This window comes from Pseudophryne corroboree, chromosome 10 (genome assembly GCF_028390025.1).
Source record: "Pseudophryne corroboree isolate aPseCor3 chromosome 10, aPseCor3.hap2, whole genome shotgun sequence".
In the NCBI taxonomy this organism is placed as follows: Eukaryota; Metazoa; Chordata; class Amphibia; order Anura; family Myobatrachidae; genus Pseudophryne; species Pseudophryne corroboree.
Genome location: NC_086453.1, coordinates 99857063 through 99879655, shown reverse-complemented (window position 1 = coordinate 99879655; position 22593 = coordinate 99857063). Strand labels below are relative to the sequence as shown.

Sequence of the window (22593 nt, the reverse complement as noted above, 5' to 3'; positions counted from 1 at the left end):
TACTACTGTGTGGTGTAATGTGAATAACAGACACTACTGTGTGGTGTAATGTGAAATGGTACTATTCTGTGACCACACCCCTTCCACATGAAGATACACCCCTATTTTAAATATCGGTGGGGGCACCACTTCTCTTTCTGGCACAGGGCACCAAAATGTCTAGTTATGGCTCTGAACTGACCCGAACGGTGACAGGTAGGCACAATTTACTTAATGGGCTGGATGTAATGGAGTGCGAGACGGTCGGAGCTCCGAAATTCCATCCAAACTCATATGTTTTTGTAAAGCAGCAAACATTTACAAGGCAATACCAGGTTTACAAGGCAAGACGTTCGGCCCAATATATTTGTTTGCAAAATGTTGGTTCCTAAAGCAATTTTTGCCTCCAAATACACAGAAAAAATTGAATCCACTGAAAATTCACATACAGAATTCCCTTGCTTAATAAATACACAGAGAAAGTTCGATCCACAGTAAATGTGAACAAAAATGTGAATTTAGTGTTAATCAAAGTAGTGTTTTAAAATGTGTATGAATTCAGCTTTTTTAATGTATTTGTTATGGATGTAGCAATTTGTGTGTATTGTGTGTATTGTGTGTGAATCCAACCGTTTCTGTAAATTAGTACAGCAAGAACCAGAGGGTAAATTTACTAAGATGGGAGTTCTATTTAATATGGGATGTTGTCCATAGCAACCAACCAAATTCTACTTCTCATTTATCTAGAACATGGGTCTTCAACCCGTGGCCCTCCAGCTGCTGTGGAACTACAGATCCCAGCATGCCTTGCCTCAGTTTTAGCATACCGTAATAGCAAAACTGTGGCAGGGCATGTTGGGATATGTAGTTTCACAGCAGCTGGAGGGCCACAGGTTGAAGACCCATGATCTAGAACCTTCTAGAAGATAATACCTGGAATCTGATTGGTTGCTATGGGCAACATCCCATCTTAAATAGATCTCCCATCTTAGTAAATTTACCCCCAGGTGTCTGTATATGTGTTTGTGAAATTAGTATGTATCCTTCTTTTTCTGTGTGTATGGTATGGATCCAGATTTTTGGGGTATTTACTATTGATCTGGCCTTTTCCGTCAATTTATATATGGATCTGGAATTTGCTGTGTATTTGCTATGGATCGGACTTTTAAGTGTATTAAGTATAGTTCCAGCTTCTAACACCCTATAAAATTGATTTTATGTGATTTACTCAATATATTAGGACATTGTACCAGTATTTTGACCCATGTAGAATCGAGATAACATTCTATTTAATGGCACGCTGTACTAAACAAGAAAATGTGGCGAAAACTCAGAAAATTGCATTTTGTGAGGTTTGGCCGCATTTTGATATGTACCAAGCTCCGGAATGCAATACATTCCAGAGCTTGGACCCAGTGGGATGGCGTTACCCAATAGAAGCCTATGGGCTTCTTTTTGCGTTCCTTCTGAGAGGGTTCCAATCGGGACTGTCTAACAAAATCGGGAAAGTTAAGCCCCATACACACTAGACGAGAAAATGAAAGATCTCAGCCAGAAGGGCCGATCTGAGCGAGATCTTTCACAATCTCGTCCAGTGTGCACATTCAATGTCGTTAACGATGCGTGCTCCCGCACATCGTTAACGACCCCCTGGTTAACAACAGCCATGCTGCAGATGCAGCATAGCTGTCGTTCCCCCACCGCCGTCGCTGCCTTCCCCGCCAGCTTCGGCAAGTGTGTAGGGATCGCCTAGTGGGGGTAATTCCAAGTTGATCGCAGCAGGACATTTTTTAGCAGTTGGACAAAACCGTGGGGGTCATTCCGAGTTGTTCGCTCGGTAAATTTCTTCGCATCGCAGCGATTTTCCGCTTAGTGCGCATGCGCAATGTTCGCACTGCGACTGCGCCAAGTAAATTTGCTATGCAGTTAGGAATTTTACTCACGGCTTTTTCATCGTTCAGGCGATCGTAATGTGATTGACAGGAAGTGGGTGTTTCTGGGCGGAAACTGGCCGTTTTATGGGTGTGTGTGAAAAAACGCTACCGTTTCTGGGAAAAACGCGGGAGTGGCTGGAGAAACGGAGGAGTGTCTGGGCGAACGCTGGGAGTGTTTGTGACGTCAAACCAGGAACGACAAGCACTGAACTGATCGCAGATGCCGAGTAAGTCTGGAGCTACTCAGAAACTGCTAAGAGAGGTGTAATCGCAATATTGCGAATACGTCGTTCGCAATTTTAAGATGCTAAGATTCACTCCCAGTAGGCGGCGGCTTAGCGTGAGTAAATCTGCTAAAAACAGCTTGCGAGCGAACAACTCGGAATGAGGGCCCATGTACACTGCAGGGGAGGCAGATATAACATGTGCAGAAAGAGTTAGATTTGGGTGGGTTATTTTATTTCTGTGCAGGGTAAATATTGGCTGCTTTATTTTTACACTGCAAATTAGATTGCAGATTGAACACACCACACCCAAATCTAACTCTCTCTGCACATGTTAAATCTGCCTCCCCTGCAGTGCACATGGTTTTGCCCAACTGCTAACTAAATTCCTGCTGCGATCAACTTGGAATTACCTTCAGTGTGTACTAGGCTTCAGGAGGAATGGCATATGACAATATACTGTTTTCATGAGCCGCTTTTTAGTGAATTCAGACCTTACAACAGTGTTGTATCTATAATGGGGGCAGTGTGTACGGTACACACGGGCCCCTGGGTCCAGAGGGGTCCCACACCGTACACACTGCATCCATTTCTTCTATACTTACCTTTCTGGTGTCCATCGGTTCTGTGTGTGGGCCCCCTCCTCTCCCATAGCTGGCAGCGTTCACTGTTAGCGGTAAGAAAAACTAGAGACTCTGGCACAGTGCCAAAGGCTACAGCATATGCGTAGGCCTCCGAATAAATGTCAGCTGCGCCATTTTCCCGGAGACCTGCGCAAGCGCTGTAGTTTGTAGCACTGTGCTAGAGTCTCTAGCGCTCAGAGCACTGGCGGCTATGGGAGAGGAGGGGGCCCACACATGGAGACTGCACACGGGCCCCCTCCTCTCTAGATACGCCACTGCCTTCCAACATACATGACCCAGGTACAAAATGCTCTGCTCCTGGGCTTCTCTTTTCATTTATAGCTGCTGTCACCTGTGTTGAAACAGAAGTCAAGGAGCAGAGCATTTTCACCTGATGGAAGGAGTCTTGTTCATACTTGCCTACTTTTGAAAAAACATGTTAGGGAGATTGTGAAAGTAACACCTATCATCGCGGACGTGTGCTGCTACATCTGAGAGACGTGTCGTGAAAATTGCTTACATCCAAATGTAAATGAGCCCTAATGTCAGTATACTGTATACACATATACTGCAAGTGGCCATGAAAAACCTTATTTAAAATGCATGTAGCCATAGGGATCATTGTGCCTTATAACCAATGCAGGGAAATGGCACTGATGATCCTATTTGAATGGATACATCTCTGATTTATTGTTCCCCCCCCAAGAATGTAACAGCTACATAATGGGGGTAAGGTACAATCAGGGAGATTGCTGGTCTATTCAGGGAGACAGGGAGATTGCTGCTATTTCAGGGAGTCTCCTGCAGAATGAGAGAGGATAGGCAACTATGGTCTTGTTAGAGCACAGGTTCACAAACTCGGTCCTCAAGACCCCACACAGTGCATGTTTAACCCAGCAGGTGCACAGGTGTATTAATTACTCACGAACACATTTTAAAAGGTCCACAGGTAGAGCTAATTATTTCAATTGTGATTCTGTGAGGCGACCTGGTAAACATGCACTGTGTGGGGTCCTGAGGACCGAGTTTTAGAACCTGTGTGTTATAGGGTCTAGTGAATTATGTCCAACATGTGTACTCAACATCAGGCTCTTAATGCATAGGTTCTCAAACCCGGCCCTCTGGACCTCAAACAGTTCATGTTTTCCAGGTCTCCTCACAATATCACAAAATTAGCTCAACCTGTGGATCTTTTAAAATGTGTCAGTGAGTAATGAATAGTACACCTGTGCACCTGCTGGGTGACCTGAAAAACTTGAGCTGTGTGGGGTCCTGAGAACCGAGTTTGAGAACCACTGCCCTAGTGCATGGGTTTAGGTGAAAGACATGCACAGCTTTTCACTGACATTTTTGCACTGGCACTTCTTATAAAACATGTGTAGTGTAGTACAGGTTTAAGCATATGCAAATGATTTTCGCTTTTGGGTTTAGGCCGGGGATCTGGAAGAAGCAGTGGCCTTTTCTTAAAGCACATGCAGTTTCCTATTGACATAGGAGGTCATTTCGACCTGATCGCATGCTGGCTATTTTTTGCAGCGCTGCGATCAGATAGTCACTGCCTATGGGGAGTGTATTTTCACTTTGCAAGTGTGCGAACGCTTGTGCAGCCAAGCGGTACAAAAACAGTTTGTGCAGTTTCTGAGTAGGTCTGAACTTACTCAGCCGCTGCGATCACTTCAGCCTGTCCGGTCCCGGAATTGATGTCAGACACCCACCATGCAAACGCTTGGACACGCCTGTGTTTTTCCAGCCACTCCCTGAAAACGGTCAGTTGACACCCATAAACGCCTTCTTCCTGTCAACCTTCTTGCGATCGGCTGTGCGAATGGATTCTTCGTTAAATCCATCGCCCAGCACCAATCTGCTTTGTACCCGTACAATGATCCTGCGCATTGCGGTGCATGCGCAGTTTTGCCGAGTTTTTACCTGATCGCAGCGCTGCAAAAAATAACTAGCGTGCAATCAGGTTGGAATGACCCCCAATGCTTGCTAATGCTCATAACAATGCTGCTGACTAGGAGAAGCCACTCTTCCTGCTGAGCATTATCTGCATAAACGACATTGTGGCTTGTAGTGAATTCAGCACTATTGTGTTATTGTTTGCCTCACTGAGTTGGTACATTCATTTTAGCTGTGAATTCAGCGCACTTTTCATTACATCCATTAATGCAAGCGTTTTTATTGATTTTTTTGAGGGATAAATACGATCATATATCGGTCATCCATTCTTTTATGTTCTTCCAACCTTGTTGATAATGAGCCCCTGATGAAGTCCAGTTGGACGAAATGCGTTGGGTTTTGGTTCGGATATGAGAGCATCGGATATGTATTAATTAAGAGAGCATCTTCGGATTAACAAACTGTCCGCATTATATTGTTTTATATCTGATGTCTGTATTTTAAATATGTCAGCCATTTGTTATTCAATGTGATTCACTGTCCAACACTTTTATACAAATAAATTGGAGTTTTTTAAGTGAACTGTGGTCAAATCCTGGAAGATAATACCTTGATTAAGCTCCCTTAAGACATCCCCCTTTCATATATATATATATATATATATATATATATATATATATATATATCATGAGTCCCGGTTTATAGGCATAATATGGTACGACTATCTGTGCACAGTTCATTGAAAGTGGCCTTTCTAGTTACAGATCAGGATATCATATACTTTCTGTAAAATCTTTGTAAATATTATTACTAGCGATGAGCAGGGATGGTTCTCTGAGACCCACCCAAACATAGGGGATCCGGGGCGATCCGAGCCACAGCTCAGATCTCCTTGCTTGCCCCAGATACCAGAGCGACCTAAAACCTCAGGATCCCACTGTTGGATCCTGAGGTTTTGGCTCAGGCGCCAGTCCCCATTATAGTCTATGGAAGACAGCTCATGCTGAGAGAGCCGTCTGTCACGGCTCTCAGCCAATCAGTGTGTCTCCATAGGCTAAGAGGGGGAAAGATAGATGCCTCCACCACGATAATGGCACCCGCCAACACCGCTGCCCGCACTGCTGGCACCCCCACACTGCAGACACTGCCGGCACCCCTGCACTGAGGACACAGCCATCACCCCCGCACTGCCGACACCTCCACACAGAGGACACAACCTACATTGTCGACACAGCTGTCGTACAGAGGACACCAGCGGCACCTCCACACATATTACACTACTGCCACCCTCGCACTGCCGACATCACCGGCAGCCCCCTTACAGAGTACAACCACTGAGGACACCACTGAGGACACCTGCACTGTTGGCACCCCTGCACTGAGGACACCACTGGGACACCCACACTGCCGATACTGCCGGCACTCCTGCAAATACTGTCCCCTGCAATGAGGACACCACTGCGACACCCGTATTGAAGACAATGCCGACATCCAGCATTGCCAACACCACCAACACCCTTGCACTGAGGAAACCGCCATCACCACCCACTGCCGACACCACCAGCATACCCACATTGAGGACACCTACGGCACCCCTGCATTGAGGACAACGCCGACATCCCCTGCTACAGTAAGTGCACTATTGTTGTATCCAACTTGCACTGTATCCGACACGCGATGTATCTGACCTTTCACTATAGCCAACCCACTCTTATCTGACCTGCACTGTAAACTGCACTGTATCTGAACCACACTGTATACAACGCGCAGTGTATGCAACCTGCACTGTAATCTACACTGTATCCAACCCACACTGTATCCAACCTGCACTCTGACCTGCAATGTATCCGGCCTGAACTGTATACTACACTGTATCCGACCTACACTCTATCCGACCTTGCACTGTAGTCAATGTGCACTGTATCCGACCTATACTGTAACCTGCCCTATTTTCAATCCGCACTCTGACCTGCACTGTATCCAACCCGCACTGTAACCTGCACTGTATCTGACCTACATGGTATCCAACCCACACTGTATCCATCTATCCTGTATCTGACCCACACTGTAACCTGCATTGTATCCAACCTGCACTGTAACTCACACTGTGGGGGTCATTCCGACCAGATCGTAGCTATGATCTCTGACACAGACATGCAGGGGGACGCCTAGCACAGGGCTAGTCCACCCCGCATGTCTGGCCCGGCCCCACCGCACAAGTACAAAAGCATCGCCCAAACGCCGCCGTCTCCCGCCAAGCGACCGCCTCTGCCTGTCAATCAGGCAGAGGCAACCGCTAGGCAACGACGGCCGTCTGGCATGCAACATCGGCGCATGCGCAGTTCTGACCCGATCTCACCGCTGCGAAAAACTGCAGCATGCAATCGGGTTGGAATGACCCCCTGTATCCGCCCCACACTGTATCCAACCATAATACGACCAGCACTGTAACCTGATCGATATTTAACTGTGTCCCCCAAAGTATTCCGCACTGTACTACGCAGGTACGGAATGCTGTGTTTTTGTGATTGGCGAGTTTTTGGGGAGCTGCTCGACAAAAAGGCAGATTGATTGGGGCTTAACATGAGCACAGAGTGCCAGTCATCAGTAACCCAGGAGGGAGGTACAGACTGGGCACTAAAAATAGGCATGTGCTGGGGGCATTTGTGTAGGGGTCATCAATGTCTGCTGTTGCTATTTTACACGTTTTTTGAGGTTTTTTGTTTACTACTTTAGAGCAATGATATTCTACACACGATTCTCAGTAAATTTCTGTGTTGGATTGTTTTCTATTGATAGTACTTGTGAGTTGGTTCGATTGATTATTGCTAATACATTTCTAATTTCTAAAACATTTTTAAACAGAAATAACTGCCGTGTGTTTGTGCCGCTGCTCTGTTGCTTAGATAGCCAGCCAGGCGTGTTGACAAACAATATTGTGAGTTGTGAGGTGGTCAAAACTGACTGAAAATGAGTGGAAATGAATGTTATTCAGATTAATAATACTGTAGGAACAAAAACAGGCCAAAATTATGTGATTTTAGCTGTTTTTATGATTAAAAAAAAAAAAAACAACACAGATCTAAAACCAGTACAGATCCAAAACACACAAAGGCGGTTTTGGCAAAACCAATACAGATCCAAAGCACGCAAGGGCGGTTTTGGTAAAACCAATACACGAAAGAGATTCAGATCCAAAACCAAAACACAAACACCCAAGAAAAGACATCTCTAATTATTTGTGTAGTAGCAATGCATCACATTCCCATATAATAAGAAAAGCTTGTGCACAGTTCCCTAAAACAAGTATAATCTTTGTGATGCTGACCCTTTAAATTTGAGTGGGAGGGATCAGCTGTAACCTTACTGAATCTGCTCCATGCTTGTGTGTGATGGTTACATGCAATCCAGATTGGTAGAGCAGGGATGTATCTACGCTTTGCTGATAGATCCAGGTATGAAAGTCTTCACCTGTCAACAGCTCTGGAAGACTGGGACATGAAGGAGGAACTGAAACAGTGTGTGACTATTGATCAGTACTTTCCTGGTAAGATGCATGCTGCTGTTGGGACTTTTTCAACCTGTGCTAATTGAGTCTGGTGGTGCTAGACACAGCTGAGCCAGCCTTTCCCAACAAATGGTTTAGTTGACTTTATATAACTTTTATCATGTTAAACAAGAAACAACTTTTAAAATTGGAGGTGCTTTCCACTTCTGTGATCAGATTCATGCTCCTGGTTTTGCACTGTACCTGCAATGTCTATTATGCAGGTATAAAGCAGAAATGCATGCAAGTAAGCTAATTGCAGTAGTTCCACAACATGTGTGTCATGTTTTGCGTTTTAAAAGTACAATAATGTGCAATATGTAATACGTATATGACATTATTACTTACTCACTTTTATTTCAATTTAAACGTCGGCATTGGTACCCCATCTTGCATCCTTCATACGGCCAATTCGCACAAAAGTGCTTGCTACCCTATGGGGTAGTGAACACTATCAGATCACACAGATTCAGCTGGGTGGGCAGTTTGCTGCCAATTAAATTCCCCCGTAAATATCTGACACAAATACCAGTTAACATCGATGATGGGAAAATCGGGACATTGATGATGGGAAAATCGGGACAACTGTAGCTATTCAGTTGATCTGCCTAATCCACCCATTATATGATGTTGCTTCCCACTTCTGGCGGGAAGGGGTCGCCATACTGCTAGTCGGGATCCCGGACATCGCAATGTCGATGCCGGAACTCCTACTAGTGGGGAAATACCGACGCCGGAATCCCGACACCCATAAAGGGAAAATAAATCCTGTGGCGAGTGCAGCGTGCCACCGTGCCCGCAGGATGGCGAGCATAGCGAGCCCACAAGGGGCTTTGCTAGCAGTCGCCCGCTGCCGGCATACCCGTGGCCGGGATCCCGCTGTTGGAATACTGACGGTACTGATCCCCTTCTGGCACACCAGGCCTTTTGATATCCAGAAAATAGGGTTTGTGTATGTATGTATAGGTACAAAATTTATATACAGCACAGTTTAATCAATATGGTCTCCAGATTAAGAAACGTGGAAGGATGTGGTGAAAATGGCATGGCTGAGTGTTGTGTTACCATTTTTCCCAATCATTAATGGCGTGCTCACAAATAAAGCAAAAAAAAGAAGCCAGTAATAATGTATCTGGAACAAAGCATATTGCAATGCAAGGGGAGCAGATACGTTTATATTTTTTTCTGTGCAGGGTAAATACTGGATGCTGTTGCATGTAGCTCACAAATGTTAGACCGCTTTATTTTTACATTGCAATTTAGATATCAGTTTGAATACACCCCACCCAAATCTAAATCTTTCTGCACATGTTACATCTGCCCCACCTGCAGTGCAACATGGTTTTGCTCAGTTACTTGCTTTTTTGCTTTACATACAAACATGAATCAGGCCCATAGTGCAGCCATGTCAAAGTGAATGCACTTATATGCTGTATATAAATCTGGACCTGGAATTCCATCTGTATGGGTGCGTTGTGATTAATTACATAACATAGTATAAAAATAAAAAAAACTGCTGGTATGCAAGATGTGTTCTGATTGGCTAATATCCAAAACTCCTTTATTATATTTCTCATACATATTGTGGAATGGTAAAATAAAGGTTACATTGATCACTATTATACTGTATGTATGTATATGTGTGTATATATATATATATATATATATATATATATATATATATATATATATATATATTTCTCTGGCTGGGTCCACAGGATTATCCACAGGATAACATTGGGATATTGTCGAGCGACAGCGAAAATGGCACCAACACGGTCACGAGCTTTCTGGCCTCCCAGGATGCATTGGGGCCTCCACTGTATAGTCCCGCCCACTGACTCAGTCAGATCAGTTTTTTGCTTGGTGCGGCAGGAAGCCGCATGGTCACAGGGCTGCTGTGAAAGCAGCCTCAAGTTTTTCATTACTTTATTTTTATAGACTTACTGTTTTGGTTTGAGCGACTTCTCTTAACAGCGTCTTAAACGTGTATTAGAAAGAGTCGCTCCAACAACTCCCCACCGGGTCGCAACAACGCTTACCTTCGCGGTACAGTGCTGTCTCGACGGGCGTCTGTGTCGGATGTTCTAGCAGGTCCAGCAGACGTTACCAGGCTGTGGCCGGAGCATGGGGAGACAGTGAGTATATGGACTTCCTCTTACTAGAGGGGTCAGGACACAGCTACGCTGATTTGGTGGAGACTACAAACAGCGTGTTGATGCGCCGAACATCTCGAGTGTGACAGCGCTACGCTCCGGGGATCATAGGCGCCAGGACTAGGTGAGGCCGCGATCCTGGGAGTTTAAGTCAACAGGGGGTTTCAGACGCTCTCCTGGCCGTCCCTCCTCCGAGTTCATGGCCAGTTCCCGCGGGTCTCTCGTTTCATGAACTGAATGACCTCACTTCCGGCTCAGACGCTACCACGAGGGTACTCGGTCGCAGCTTAGACGCTGCGGTTGTGTACACTGGATATAAACCCGCCCAGACCGAGTCGCAGGCCTTTAGTGTCTGCATGCACGTGGAGTCGCTCAGCGTCCGTGTCCGTTGGTGAGCGTCCGTGTCCGTTATCAGTTACCAGGAGCGGCAGTGTACACCAGTAGCGTCTGAATCCACTCAGCGTCTTTCGAGCGTCTTTGCTTGGATATGAAAGTGTGGTGAGTCTCCCTGTATCCCGCTCCCTGGAGGCAGGGTATACAGTACTAAAAATTCCTTCTACTTCTTAGTGTGCACTGTTAATTTTTAGTACCTATTGCATATGAGACCTGTATATTACTGTGTTTTCTGCATGTTATGTTGAAAAAGAACCAGTTAAACAGAAGTACAATTTTCCTACTTATGTATAAGTTATTATGGAGGTTGTATTCTCATATGACCATGTCTAATGCTTTAACATGTGACTGACTGCTAGTATGTGTGCTGACTTTTCTGTGTAATGTCAGTCCTGTTCTGACCCTCAAATCAGGTGCACTGTGGTCAGATTGATTTCACCTCTATATACTGATTATAGAGTGTGGTTCAGTCACAAAGTTGTGTAGTCAATATCAGAAAAAATGTCTGTGAGCGGCAAAAGTGATGAGAATTTGTCAAGCACTCCTACAGCCCTAACATGCTTATCTTGTAAGTCAGGGGTAATTGATATGATTCAATTGGTCACTTATGAGGGTTTGTGTGCAATCTGTTTCGCTTTTCAGCGAAGTAAAAAACAGGAGTTTGTTCAACCTCCAGTAGAGCCACCATGGAATATGTTCGCAAAGACTCTGTCTTCAATAGCGGACAGGTTAGCTCCAGTAGCACCACCTCAAGGGTTAGGTTACACTATGAACCCATACATGCAGCTCCCTTCCTATGGTTTGGTTCCAGTAGCCTCTACAAGCAACCAAGGGGTAGGTAAGACTAAGACAGATACGTCTGTATGGCAGACTACACAAGAGGATACATCGGATGATGATGCGGAAACAATAGATTCAACTCCGTATGATGATCAGTCGCAGAGCTTTAGTTCAGATGATGTAGCTGAACTCATTAATGCAGTAAAGGCTGTGCTTTCTCTGGAAGAACCAGCCAAGACAGCGTTAAAAGCAAAAGCACCTGTATTCAAACGAACAAAGTCAGTGAAAGCTGAATTTCCAGCGTCAGAGGAGTTGACGGAAATGATGGATGAGTCTTGGGCAGCACCCGGTAAAAAGTATAAGATTCCTAGGAGATGGGATTCTTATTATCCATTTCCTGCTGGAGATTGTTCGAAGAGAGAAGTTCCTCCAAAAGTAGATGCACATGTTCTGCGACTAGTGCACAAATCTGCTTTGCCACTGTCATCTACCTCTTTGAATGATGTCACAGACAGGAGGGTAGAGAGCCTATTGAAAAATATTTTTTCTCTTGTGGGTGCAGTGGTAAGACCTGCTATGGCTTCGGCCTGGGTAGCAAAGGCAATGGGCGAATGGATAGAGGAACTAGAGAATGACATCCCCTCTCCTACTAGGGAGCAAGAGGATCGTCTTTGCCGTTTAAGACAATCTGCCCAGTATTTAGAAGAAGCAGCCATTGATGTAGGCACTGTTGCTTCTAAAGCTTCAGCCCTGGCAGTAGTCGCTCGCAGAGCAGTCTGGCTACGGACCTGGAAGGCAGATGCGGAGTCCAAGAAGGAATTGGAAGCATTGCCTTTCGTGGGTAATATATTATTTGGAAAACCTTTATCGGATATCCTAGAGTCAGAGGCTGAATCGAAGAAGGTCAGATTTCCGGCTACCTACAACCCTAAGTCCAAGGGTTTAAAATTTCGCTCATTTCGCTGGCAAAGCAAAGCGAAAGGTAAAGAGGAGCCTAAACAACCCCAGTTTAAATCCAGGGGTAGGAAGCAGTGGGCTAGCAAAAAGCCAGCTTCCAAACCTGAACAAAAGCCCTCAGCCTGAAGAGACGGGCCTCCGCCTGGAGGATTCCAGGGTTGGGGGCCGACTCCTGCAATTTGCATCCACATGGCAACAGTCAACAACAGATGCCTGGGTGCAGAAGGTAGTATCTCAGGGGTATGGGTTCCCATTCAGGAGGCAGCCTCCTCAAAGATTTTTTTGCACCAGCCCGTCTCGTATAGAGTCGAAGGCCAATGCCCTGCAAGAAGCAGTCCAAAAATTACTGCAGTCAGGTGTGATTGTCCCAGTACCTCCATCACAAAAGGGACAGGGGTATTACTCCAATCTGTTTCTAATCCAGAAACCAAATGGGTCATATCGACCAATTCTAAATCTGAAGAGGTTGAACAATTACATATGGATCCCGAAGTTCCACATGGAGACGTTACGCTCCATAATGTTGGCTATGGAACCGGGAGACTATATGGTATCTCTGGATGTGCGGGATGCTTACCTACATGTGCCTATAGCACTATCACATCAGTGTTACCTCAGGTTTGCCATCCTCAAGGAACACTTCCAGTTCCAAGCTCTGCCCTTCGGGCTAGCTACAGCACCCAGGGTGTTTACCAAGATCATGGTGGTTATGGCAGCTTGTCTGCGCAAACAAGGGATAAGGATATTCCCATACCTAGACGACCTATTAATCTTAGCACAGTCGCAAGATTTACTGTTGAGCCATCTCCAACAGACGATAGTTTGTTTACAGAGACACGGGTGGCTCATAAATTGGGTGAAGTCGTCCCTGAATCCATCACAGCGGATGGTTCATTTGGGAGCCATATTGGATTCAGACCTACAGAGAGTTCTCTTACCAGAGAAGAAAATAGTCAAGGTGCAGGTCATGGCTCAGGAAGCGTTGCAAGCCCAGACAATGTCAGTCCATGCAGCAATGCGACTGTTGGGTCTGATGGTATCAACGTTCGACATGGTGGAATATGCGCAATTCCACTCCAGACCATTGCAGCATCTCATTTTGACAAAATGGAACGGAAATCATCAAACAATAAAGAAGCAGATGATAAAGATTCCAGTAAATGTAAAAAGGTCTCTAGCATGGTGGCTACAGACAGACCATTTAAACAAGGGGAGACCCTTTTGGATAAAAGAGTGGCAAGTCCTGACGACAGATGCCAGCCTGCAAGGTTGGGGGGCGGTACTCGGAAGCCTATGGTTCCAGGGAAAATGGACCGCAAGGGAAAGTCGCCTGCCGATAAATCTGTTAGAAATAAGAGCCATTTACTTGGCCCTAGTTCAGGCAAAGGACAATCTACAAGGAAGACCAGTCCAGATCCGCTCAGACAATGCGACGGCAGTAGCATACCTAAATCATCAAGGAGGGACTCACAGCAAGAGTCTGATGGAGGAAGTAACTCCCATTCTAAAGTGGGCAGAACTCCATCTCCCAGCATTGTCAGCAGTATTTGTCCCGGGTGTACTAAATTGGGAAGCGGATTTTCTCAGTCGGCACACCATTCAGGAAACCGAATGGGCACTACACCCAGAAGTGTTTCAGACACTGGTGAACAGATGGGGTCTACCGGAGATAGACCTTATGGCGTCTCGTCTAAACAACAAAGTTCCGAGGTACGGATCAAGAACAAGGGACCCAGGAGCAGTCCTGGTAGACGCACTGTCAGTAGAATGGAGGTTTCAGCTGGCATATCTGTTCCCTCCAATATCTCTGTTACCCAGAGTAGTGAGAAAGATAAAACAGGCAAAAGGAGCAATCATTTTAATAGCTCCAGCTTGGCCAAGAAGGCATTGGTACACAGATCTGTGGAGAATGTCCGTGGAAGCACCGATACTGCTCCCTCAACGTCCAGATCTGTTAATGCAGGGTCCTTGTTGTCACAGTCATCTGGATCGCCTGTCTTTGACGGCGTGGCTGTTGAAACCTCTATCTTAGAGGCTAAAGGATTTTCAAAGCAAGTAATCCAAACCATGCTTAGAGCAAGAAAGCCTTTGTGAAGATACGGATTCTCAGATCACTCAGGTAAACAGTTTAGTAAAGTGGCAAATGCACTTTATTGTAAATATACACACACAGTACACTAAAACAGTAACTATTACATGCCAGGATGGTATCGTACTTACTAAGTCCCCACAGTAGTTTAGAATTACAGTCTCCTGATGTCACATGCCAGGAGTAGTTCTGTGTCCCCTTTTCTGGGATACCAGCTCACACAATACCCTTCGCAACAGATTCTCGCCACTGACGGCACCGCAATGCCTAGTCAGTGTCTCCACTCCAGAGGTACATCCACTCTCTCTGTCCTTCTGTGTAGATCTCACCCTCAGTGCACGTCCAGTAGCCTCTTGAAACCAGTGGATTCCAACAATGCTTCTAGGCCTCAGCACACTGGCAGCACTCTCTTACCAGTAGCTTTCAGAAGCCAAACACATCACTCCTCTCAGACCAGGAACTTCCATGCACTCTCTCTGCCTTTCTGTGCAGATGTCTCTCTTTTAAAAATCCCACCAATTCCTCTAGGTGTAGACCTGCCTTCCAGGGCTGTCCAAGACGTGGTGCTCTCTGCTTATTGGAGCTGCAGAGTAAGGGGTGGATATGGCTGGGAAAAGGCCAGGTTCATCGCAGGGTAACACCTGCTGTTGTCCTGTAACATGTCTATACATGCCTACTAAAAGAACAATGGATGCTAATTAGGTTATCCCTCCTCCAAGTATCAGATAGTGTCCATTCACCACCAGATTGATCCCCTTTATAGCAGACAAGGTATTCCAGCTGCTATTTGTCTGTGAAATCCTCTGGCAGATAACTATTCCTATAAACAACTACACACATTGAACACGGTATAACCAAATAAACCGCATAGTCCAAATATAACATATAAAATATAACTGTACAATATAATAACACAACACAATACAATCATATATATATATATATATATATATATATATATATATATATATATATATATATATATATACATCTTCATATGCATTCTGTACAAAACATCAGGCTAGAGATATTATTCCCTGATAAACACAAACACATACAGTATAACAGAGGGATGATGTTTCACAATAATATGTGATGTCCATTTCTATTGGGAATCCAGGCAGCATGCTGTATAGGTGATAACACAGTTCTGTCCTGTCTCTTTAGACTAACGCACTGAATCCAGAAACAGGCTGGCAAAAAGTACTCCTCAAGAGCCAGCTGGGCTGCGTCCGTTACAGACCTCCCCTACTTTTTCCAGCCGCTGTAATTCAGTGACAAGAGTAACCCATTTGGGATGGGCAGACATCACATCTGGACCGCCTGGGTCAAACAAGTGTGGGCTTACATTTCCATCTGGCGGTGGAGGGTCTGGGCTCAGCAGTTCACAGTTTTTAAGACCCCCTCCAGTATCCCAGGCACTGGGTTTAAACAGCCGGATTAATGGTGGGTATCCTTTATCATCAGAGATGCTTCCCTCACCACCCTTCTTTTTGAATGACAACACTCCCTTTATCTTTGGTGCATCAGAGAGGAGAGTGATCTGCATCAACAAGATCTGGTCTCTGGGGTCCTCACTCTCCCTCCCCAACACTATATTCCCTGGGAACTCCACCTCCATCACCTCTGGTGCATCTGGACAGTGGTTTGCCTCCCCCTCCCCCATTTTGAGTGACGTTACTCCCTCTACTTCTGAGGTATCACAGGGTAGCACAATCTGCATCACCAGCCTTGCATCAGGAACCCTGGCAGGGATAGTCAGTGGCTGGGGCCCTTCTTCTGCACTTAACCACTGGGATGAATTTGGCCGCAGGGGAGCAGTGAGTAACTGTAATTCTTCTCCACGTGCTCCCCCCTCAAAAGCCTCTACCCCCTCCCTTGGGTCTGAAATGTCTTCTACGCCCTCAATTGATAATTTCTGGGCCTCCCCTAGCATAGCAAACTGGACAGCTGGTTCAGGTGCCACTGACAGACTAGACCTCACCTGCAGCGTTGAATCCTCGGCCCTTATCAGCTCCTTGGTACCCTTGACACCAACATGTTCTTGGTACTGGCATTCATTCACCAGTTCGTCATCTTCCATCTCTGAAAATGGAAAACTTGGAAGCTGCACTTCTCCCAGGTCTATTGCTGTATCAAGCAGATCACGACTCTGGGTCTTGTCCTCTGTGTGTGGGGTATCGAGCCCTCCCACCACAGGCACCTTAGCTGATTGGTTAGTACTTTGTAAAGGAATGCTATAACTCAGCTGTTCCTCAGATATTTCTTGCATAGAATAGCACAGGGTAGCATTCACTGCACTTACCCGCACAGTATGGTCCAGACTCCATGTACGCCTTTCTGGGGATAACTGCCTCCTGGAGTGATCCAACACACCTTGCTCCCTGGTCTGTTCACGCCACCTTAGAGTGGATTCCATCAGCCGACTGCTCGAGCTCTCCATCCTCTGACCCAGTCGCTGGTTTGGCAAATCTCCTCTGTATGAAACTTCAGGCGCCAGGTTGCGTCGCTGACAACTTCTCAGGGGCACATCCTGATGGGACAGGGCAGTCTGTAGAACGGTGGCTGCTGGTGCAAGAGTCCGCACTGTAGGACTGTCTTCTGGTAATCCCAGCACCTCCTTTATTACCCGCATCCGATCCTCGGGTGTCGCGCCATCTCCCAGTGCTTCTAGATGGGCCTGTAATACCTCCGGTGTTCTTTCAAACATTTCTGCAACCTTCCCCTCTTCAAGGGCTTTCAGACGGGGTTGTACTAACCCTCGGGATACCACCTCCGATCCTCCGCTCTCCCTGCGGTTACTGGCATCGAATGTCCCGGCTGTAGGTCTCAACCACTCCGTCACTTGTTCCTCCTCATCTGACTCCTCAGAGTCCTCCTCCTCATCACAAGGGTGTTCTTGATCCCATTTCAGCAATTTCGCAATTAGGGATTCCTTTCCATCTGTTGCGGTCACCTTAATACCTCGTGCTCGACAGACCATATGCAGGAATCTCTTGTTGAGGTTTATGTACATTTCTGTTTCTGCCTCCATGCTGCTGACTTTCCAAACGTACTAACAACTTTTCAGCAAGATACCTGGCTACTGTGTGCCAAACTGTTTACAAGGCTCTTAGGTGCCCTCCGCTGACACCTCTCGCAGCCTTACCCAGGGTAAACTGGGACTGAGTGACCCCACTGCTTGCCACCAATTGTGAAGATACGGATTCTCAGATCACTCAGGTAAACAGTTTAGTAAAGTGGCAAATGCACTTTATTGTAAATATACACACACAGTACACTAAAACAGTAACTATTACATGCCAGGATGGTATCGTACTTACTAAGTCCCCACAGTAGTTTAGAATTACAGTCTCCTGATGTCACATGCCAGGAGTAGTTCTGTGTCCCCTGGTCTGGGATACCAGCTCACACAATACCCTTCGCAACAGATTCTCGCCACTGACGGCACCGCAATGCCTAGTCAGTGTCTCCACTCCAGAGGTACATCCACTCTCTCTGTCCTTCTGTGTAGATCTCACCCTCAGTGCACGTCCAGTAGCCTCTTAAAACCAGTGGATTCCAACAATGCTTCTAGGCCTCAGCACACTGGCAGCACTCTCTTACCAGTAGCTTTCAGAAGCCAAACACATCACTCCTCTCAGGCCAGGAACTTCCATGCACTCTCTCTGCCTTTCTGTGCAGATGTCTCTCTTTTAAAAATCCCACCAATTCCTCTAGGTGTAGACCTGCCTTCCAGGGCTGTCCAAGACGTGGTGCTCTCTGCTTATTGGAGCTGCAGAGTAAGGGGTGGATATGGCTGGGAAAAGGCCAGGTTCATCGCAGGGTAACACCTGCTGTTGTCCTGTAACATGTCTATACATGCCTACTAAAAGAACAATGGATGCTAATTAGGTTATCCCTCCTCCAAGTATCAGATAGTGTCCATTCACCACCAGATTGATCCCCTTTATAGCAGACAAGGTATTCCAGCTGCTATTTGTCTGTGAAATCCTCTGGCAGATAACTATTCCTATAAACAACTACACACATTGAACACGGTATAACCAAATAAACCGCATAGTCCAAATATAACATATAAAATATAACTGTACAATATAATAACACAACACAATACAATCATATATATATATATATATATATATATATATATATATATATATATATATATATATATATACATCTTCATATGCATTCTGTACAAAACATCAGGCTAGAGATATTATTCCCTGATAAACACAAACACATACAGTATAACAGAGGGATGATGTTTCACAATAATATGTGATGTCCATTTCTATTGGGAATCCAGGCAGCATGCTGTATAGGTGATAACACAGTTCTGTCCTGTCTCTTTAGACTAACGCACTGAATCCAGAAACAGGCTGGCAAAAAGTACTCCTCAAGAGCCAGCTGGGCTGCGTCCGTTACAGCCTTCTTCGGCCCGTGTATATCATAGAATATGGCAAGCCTATATTCATTGGTGTTCTGGAAAAAATGACAATCCAAGAGCCTTTAAAGTAGCTAGAATTTTGGATTTTCTGCAGGCAGGATTGGATAAGGGGTTGAAGGTTGCTTCCTTGAGGGTGCAAGTCTCAGCGTTGACTGTATGGTTTCAGCAGAAGATTGCTGACCTACAGGATGTACGTACGTTTTTCCAAGGAGTAGTACATATTTAACCTCCATTTGTTCCTCCTGCAGCTCCCTGGGATTTGAATTTAGTTCTTAAATTTCTCCAGGGTCCTTTGTTTGAACCACTTGAGAGAGCGGATCTTAAGTGGTTAACGATTAAAGTTCTTTTTTTACTGGCAATGGCGTCAGCCAGAAGAGTGTCAGATTTAGGAGCATTATCATATAAGTCTCCTTTCCTAAGTTTTTTTCCAGACAGAGCAGTTCTCAGAACGAGATCTAGTTATCTTCCAAAGGTGGTGTCAAAGTTTCACCTGAATGAAGAGATTGTAGTCCCAGCTTTTCAGGTATCGGGACTATCTGCGGGAGAAGCGTCACTGGACGTGGTCCGGTCTTTAAAAATCTATATAGATCGTACTAGTGCCATCAGGAAAACAGATTCCCTCTTCATCCTCTACGGATTCCATAGGAGAGGTTGGCCTGCTAGTAAACAGACGCTGGCGAGATGGCTCCGAGTGGTAATATCTGAAGCTTATTCTCATGCAGATCTCCCTATTCCGGCTAATGTCTCTGCACACTCTACACGTAAGGTAGGTCCTTCTTGGGCAGCACAACAGGGTGCATCAGCAGAACAGATATGTAAGGCAGCCACATGGTCTTCCATAAACACATTCATCAGACATTATGCCTTGGATACTTTTGCCTCTCATGACGCAGACTTCGGGCGAAAGGTCCTCCTGTGCAATCAGGAGCGTCCCCACCACTAAAATGGCTTTGGGAATCCCAATGTTATCCTGTGGATAATCCTGTGGACCCAGCCAGAGAAATAAACGTTATGGTAAGAACTTACCGTTGATAACGTGATTTCTCTTATGTCCACAGGTATCCACAGGGATCCCACCCGGACGCATCTGATTTGAGGATCTAGACAAACACTAAAAACCTCTTCCTTCTTGTATGGAAGGGTGTGCATGTGTGTTCTTATCGCCTGTACAGGTCTCTACCTAATGTTCCTGCCTATAATCGCTGTGGAAAGAACTGATCTGACTGAGTCAGTGGGCGGGACTATATAGTGGAGGCCCCAATGCATCCTGGGAGGCCAGAAAGCTCGTGACCGTGTTGGTGCCATTTTCGCTGTCGCTCGACAATATCCCAATGTTATCCTGTGGATACCTGTGGACATAAGAGAAATCACGTTATCAACGGTAAGTTCTTACCATAACGTTTATATATGTATATACACTGCTCAAAAAAATAAAGGGAACACTAAAACAACACATCCTAGATCTGAATGAATTAAATATTCTTATTAAATACTTTGTTCTTTACATAGTTGAATGTGCTGACAACAAAATCACACAAAAATTATCAATGGAAATCAAATTTATTAACCCATGGAGGCCTGGATTTGGAGTCAACCTCAAAATTAAAGTGGAAAAACACACTACAGGCTGATCCAACTTTGATGTAATGTCCTTAAAACAAGTCAAAATGAGGCTCAGTAGTGTGTGTGGCCTCCACGTGCCTGAATGACCTCCCTACAATGCCTGGGCATGCTCCTGATGAGGTGGCGGATGGTCTCCTGAGGGATCTCCTCCCAGACCTGGACTAAAGCATCCGCCAACTCCTGGACAGTCCGTGGTGCAACGTAGCGTTGGTGGATGGAGCGAGACATGATGTCCCAGATGTGCTCAATTAGATTCATGTCTGGGGAACGGGCGGGCCAGTCCATAGCATCAATTCCTTCGTCTTGCAGGAACTGCTGACATACTCCAGCCACATGAGATCTAGCATTGTCTTGCATTAGGAGGAACTCAGGGCCAACCGCACAGCATATGGTCTCACAAGGAGTCTGAGGATCTCATCTCGGTACCTAATGGCAGTCAGGCTACCTCTGGCGAGCACATGGAGGGCTGTGGGGCCCCCCAAAGAAATGCCATCCCACACCATTACTTACCCACTGCCAAACCGGTCATGCTGGAGGATGTTGCAGGCAGCAGAACGTTCTCCTTGGCGTCTCCAGACTCTGTCACGTCTGTCACATGTGCTCAGTAAGAACCTGCTTTTATCTGTGAAGAGCACAGGGCGCCAGTGACGAATTTGCCAATCTTGGTGTTCTCTGGCAATGCCAAACGTCCTGCACGGTGTTAGGCTGTAAGCACAACCCCCACCTGTGGACGTCGGGCCCTCATACCACCCTCATGGAGTCTGTTTCTGATCGTTTGAGTAGACACATGCACATTTGTGGCTTGCTGGAGAACATTTTGCAGGGCTCTGGCAGTGCTCCTCCTTGCACAAAGGCGGAGGTAGCGGTCCTGCTGCTGGGTTGTTGCCCTCCTACGGCCTCCCCAACGTCTCCTGATGTACTGGCCTGTCTCCTGGTAGCGCCTCCATGCTCTGGACACTACGCTGACAGACACAGCAAACCTTCTTGCCACAGCTCGCATTGATGTGCCATCCTGGATGAGCTGCACTACCTGAGCCACTTGTGTGGGTTGTAGGGAGGTCATACAGGCACGTGGAAGCCACACACACTACTGAGCCTCATTTTGACTTGTTTTAAGGACATTACATCAAAGTTGGATCAGCCTGTAGTGTGTTTTTCCACTTTCATTTTGAGTGTGACTCCAAATCCAGACCTCCATGGGTTAATAAATTTGATTTCCATTGATAATTTTTGTGTGATTTTGTTGTCAGCACATTCAACTATGTAAAGAACAAAGTATTTAATAAGAATATTTCATTCATTCAGATCTAGGATGTGTTATTTTAGTGTTCCCTTTATTTTTTTGGAGCAGTATATATATATATATATATATATATATATATATCTATATCTATATATCTATATATATATATATATATATATATATATATCTCCATAATTAGATTAAGCCACATTAATTTTCCAATGAGACCACACTCCCTTTCACATGTGACTAATGGTACTATGGGGGTCATTCTGACCCGATCGCTCGCTGTAGTTTATCGCAGCGATGCGATCGGTTCAGAACTGCGCATGCGCCGGTGCCACAGTGCGCCGGTGCATGCCAGACGTCGATGCGCTATGATCGCCTCTGCCTGATTGGCGGGGGGCGGAATGGCGGCCGCCATTTCGTGGGCGCAGTCCGGCCAATGCAGGCGTGCCTGGACTGTGCGGGGGGCGGGCCGCAGCGGCTGCATGACGTCACACGCAGCCGCTGCGGGCTGGGGAGCGACGAGTAGCTCCCGGCCAGCACGCTAAAGCTGTGCTGGCCGGGAGCTATTCGATGCTTTTGCACTTCTGCGCGGGTGGGGGAGGGGTGGCACCAACATGCGGGGCAGAATAGCCCTGTGCTGGGCGTCCCCCTGCATGGCTATGGTCATGATCGTAGCCCTGCAAA

The 22593-nt window shown here is 46.0% G+C and overlaps 1 protein-coding gene across 4 annotated transcripts in view; it reads left to right on the top strand.

The window, feature by feature from the left end:
• Nucleotides 1–4052: 4052 nt before the first annotated feature.
• Nucleotides 4053–22593, top strand: part of FOXR1 (forkhead box R1) — a 39711-nt gene continuing 21170 nt past the window's right edge. Inside the window, exon 1 of one of the 4 annotated variants that reach the window (XM_063942641.1) lies at nucleotides 4053–4077. In XM_063942641.1, the coding sequence (XP_063798711.1) occupies nucleotides 4068–4077 (10 nt within the window). In that variant the 5' untranslated portion in view covers nucleotides 4053–4067. Of the gene's footprint in view, nucleotides 4078–7997; nucleotides 8207–22593 lie in introns of those variants that run through there. The other 3 variants (XM_063942642.1, XM_063942640.1, XM_063942639.1) reach the window with 3 other exon arrangements.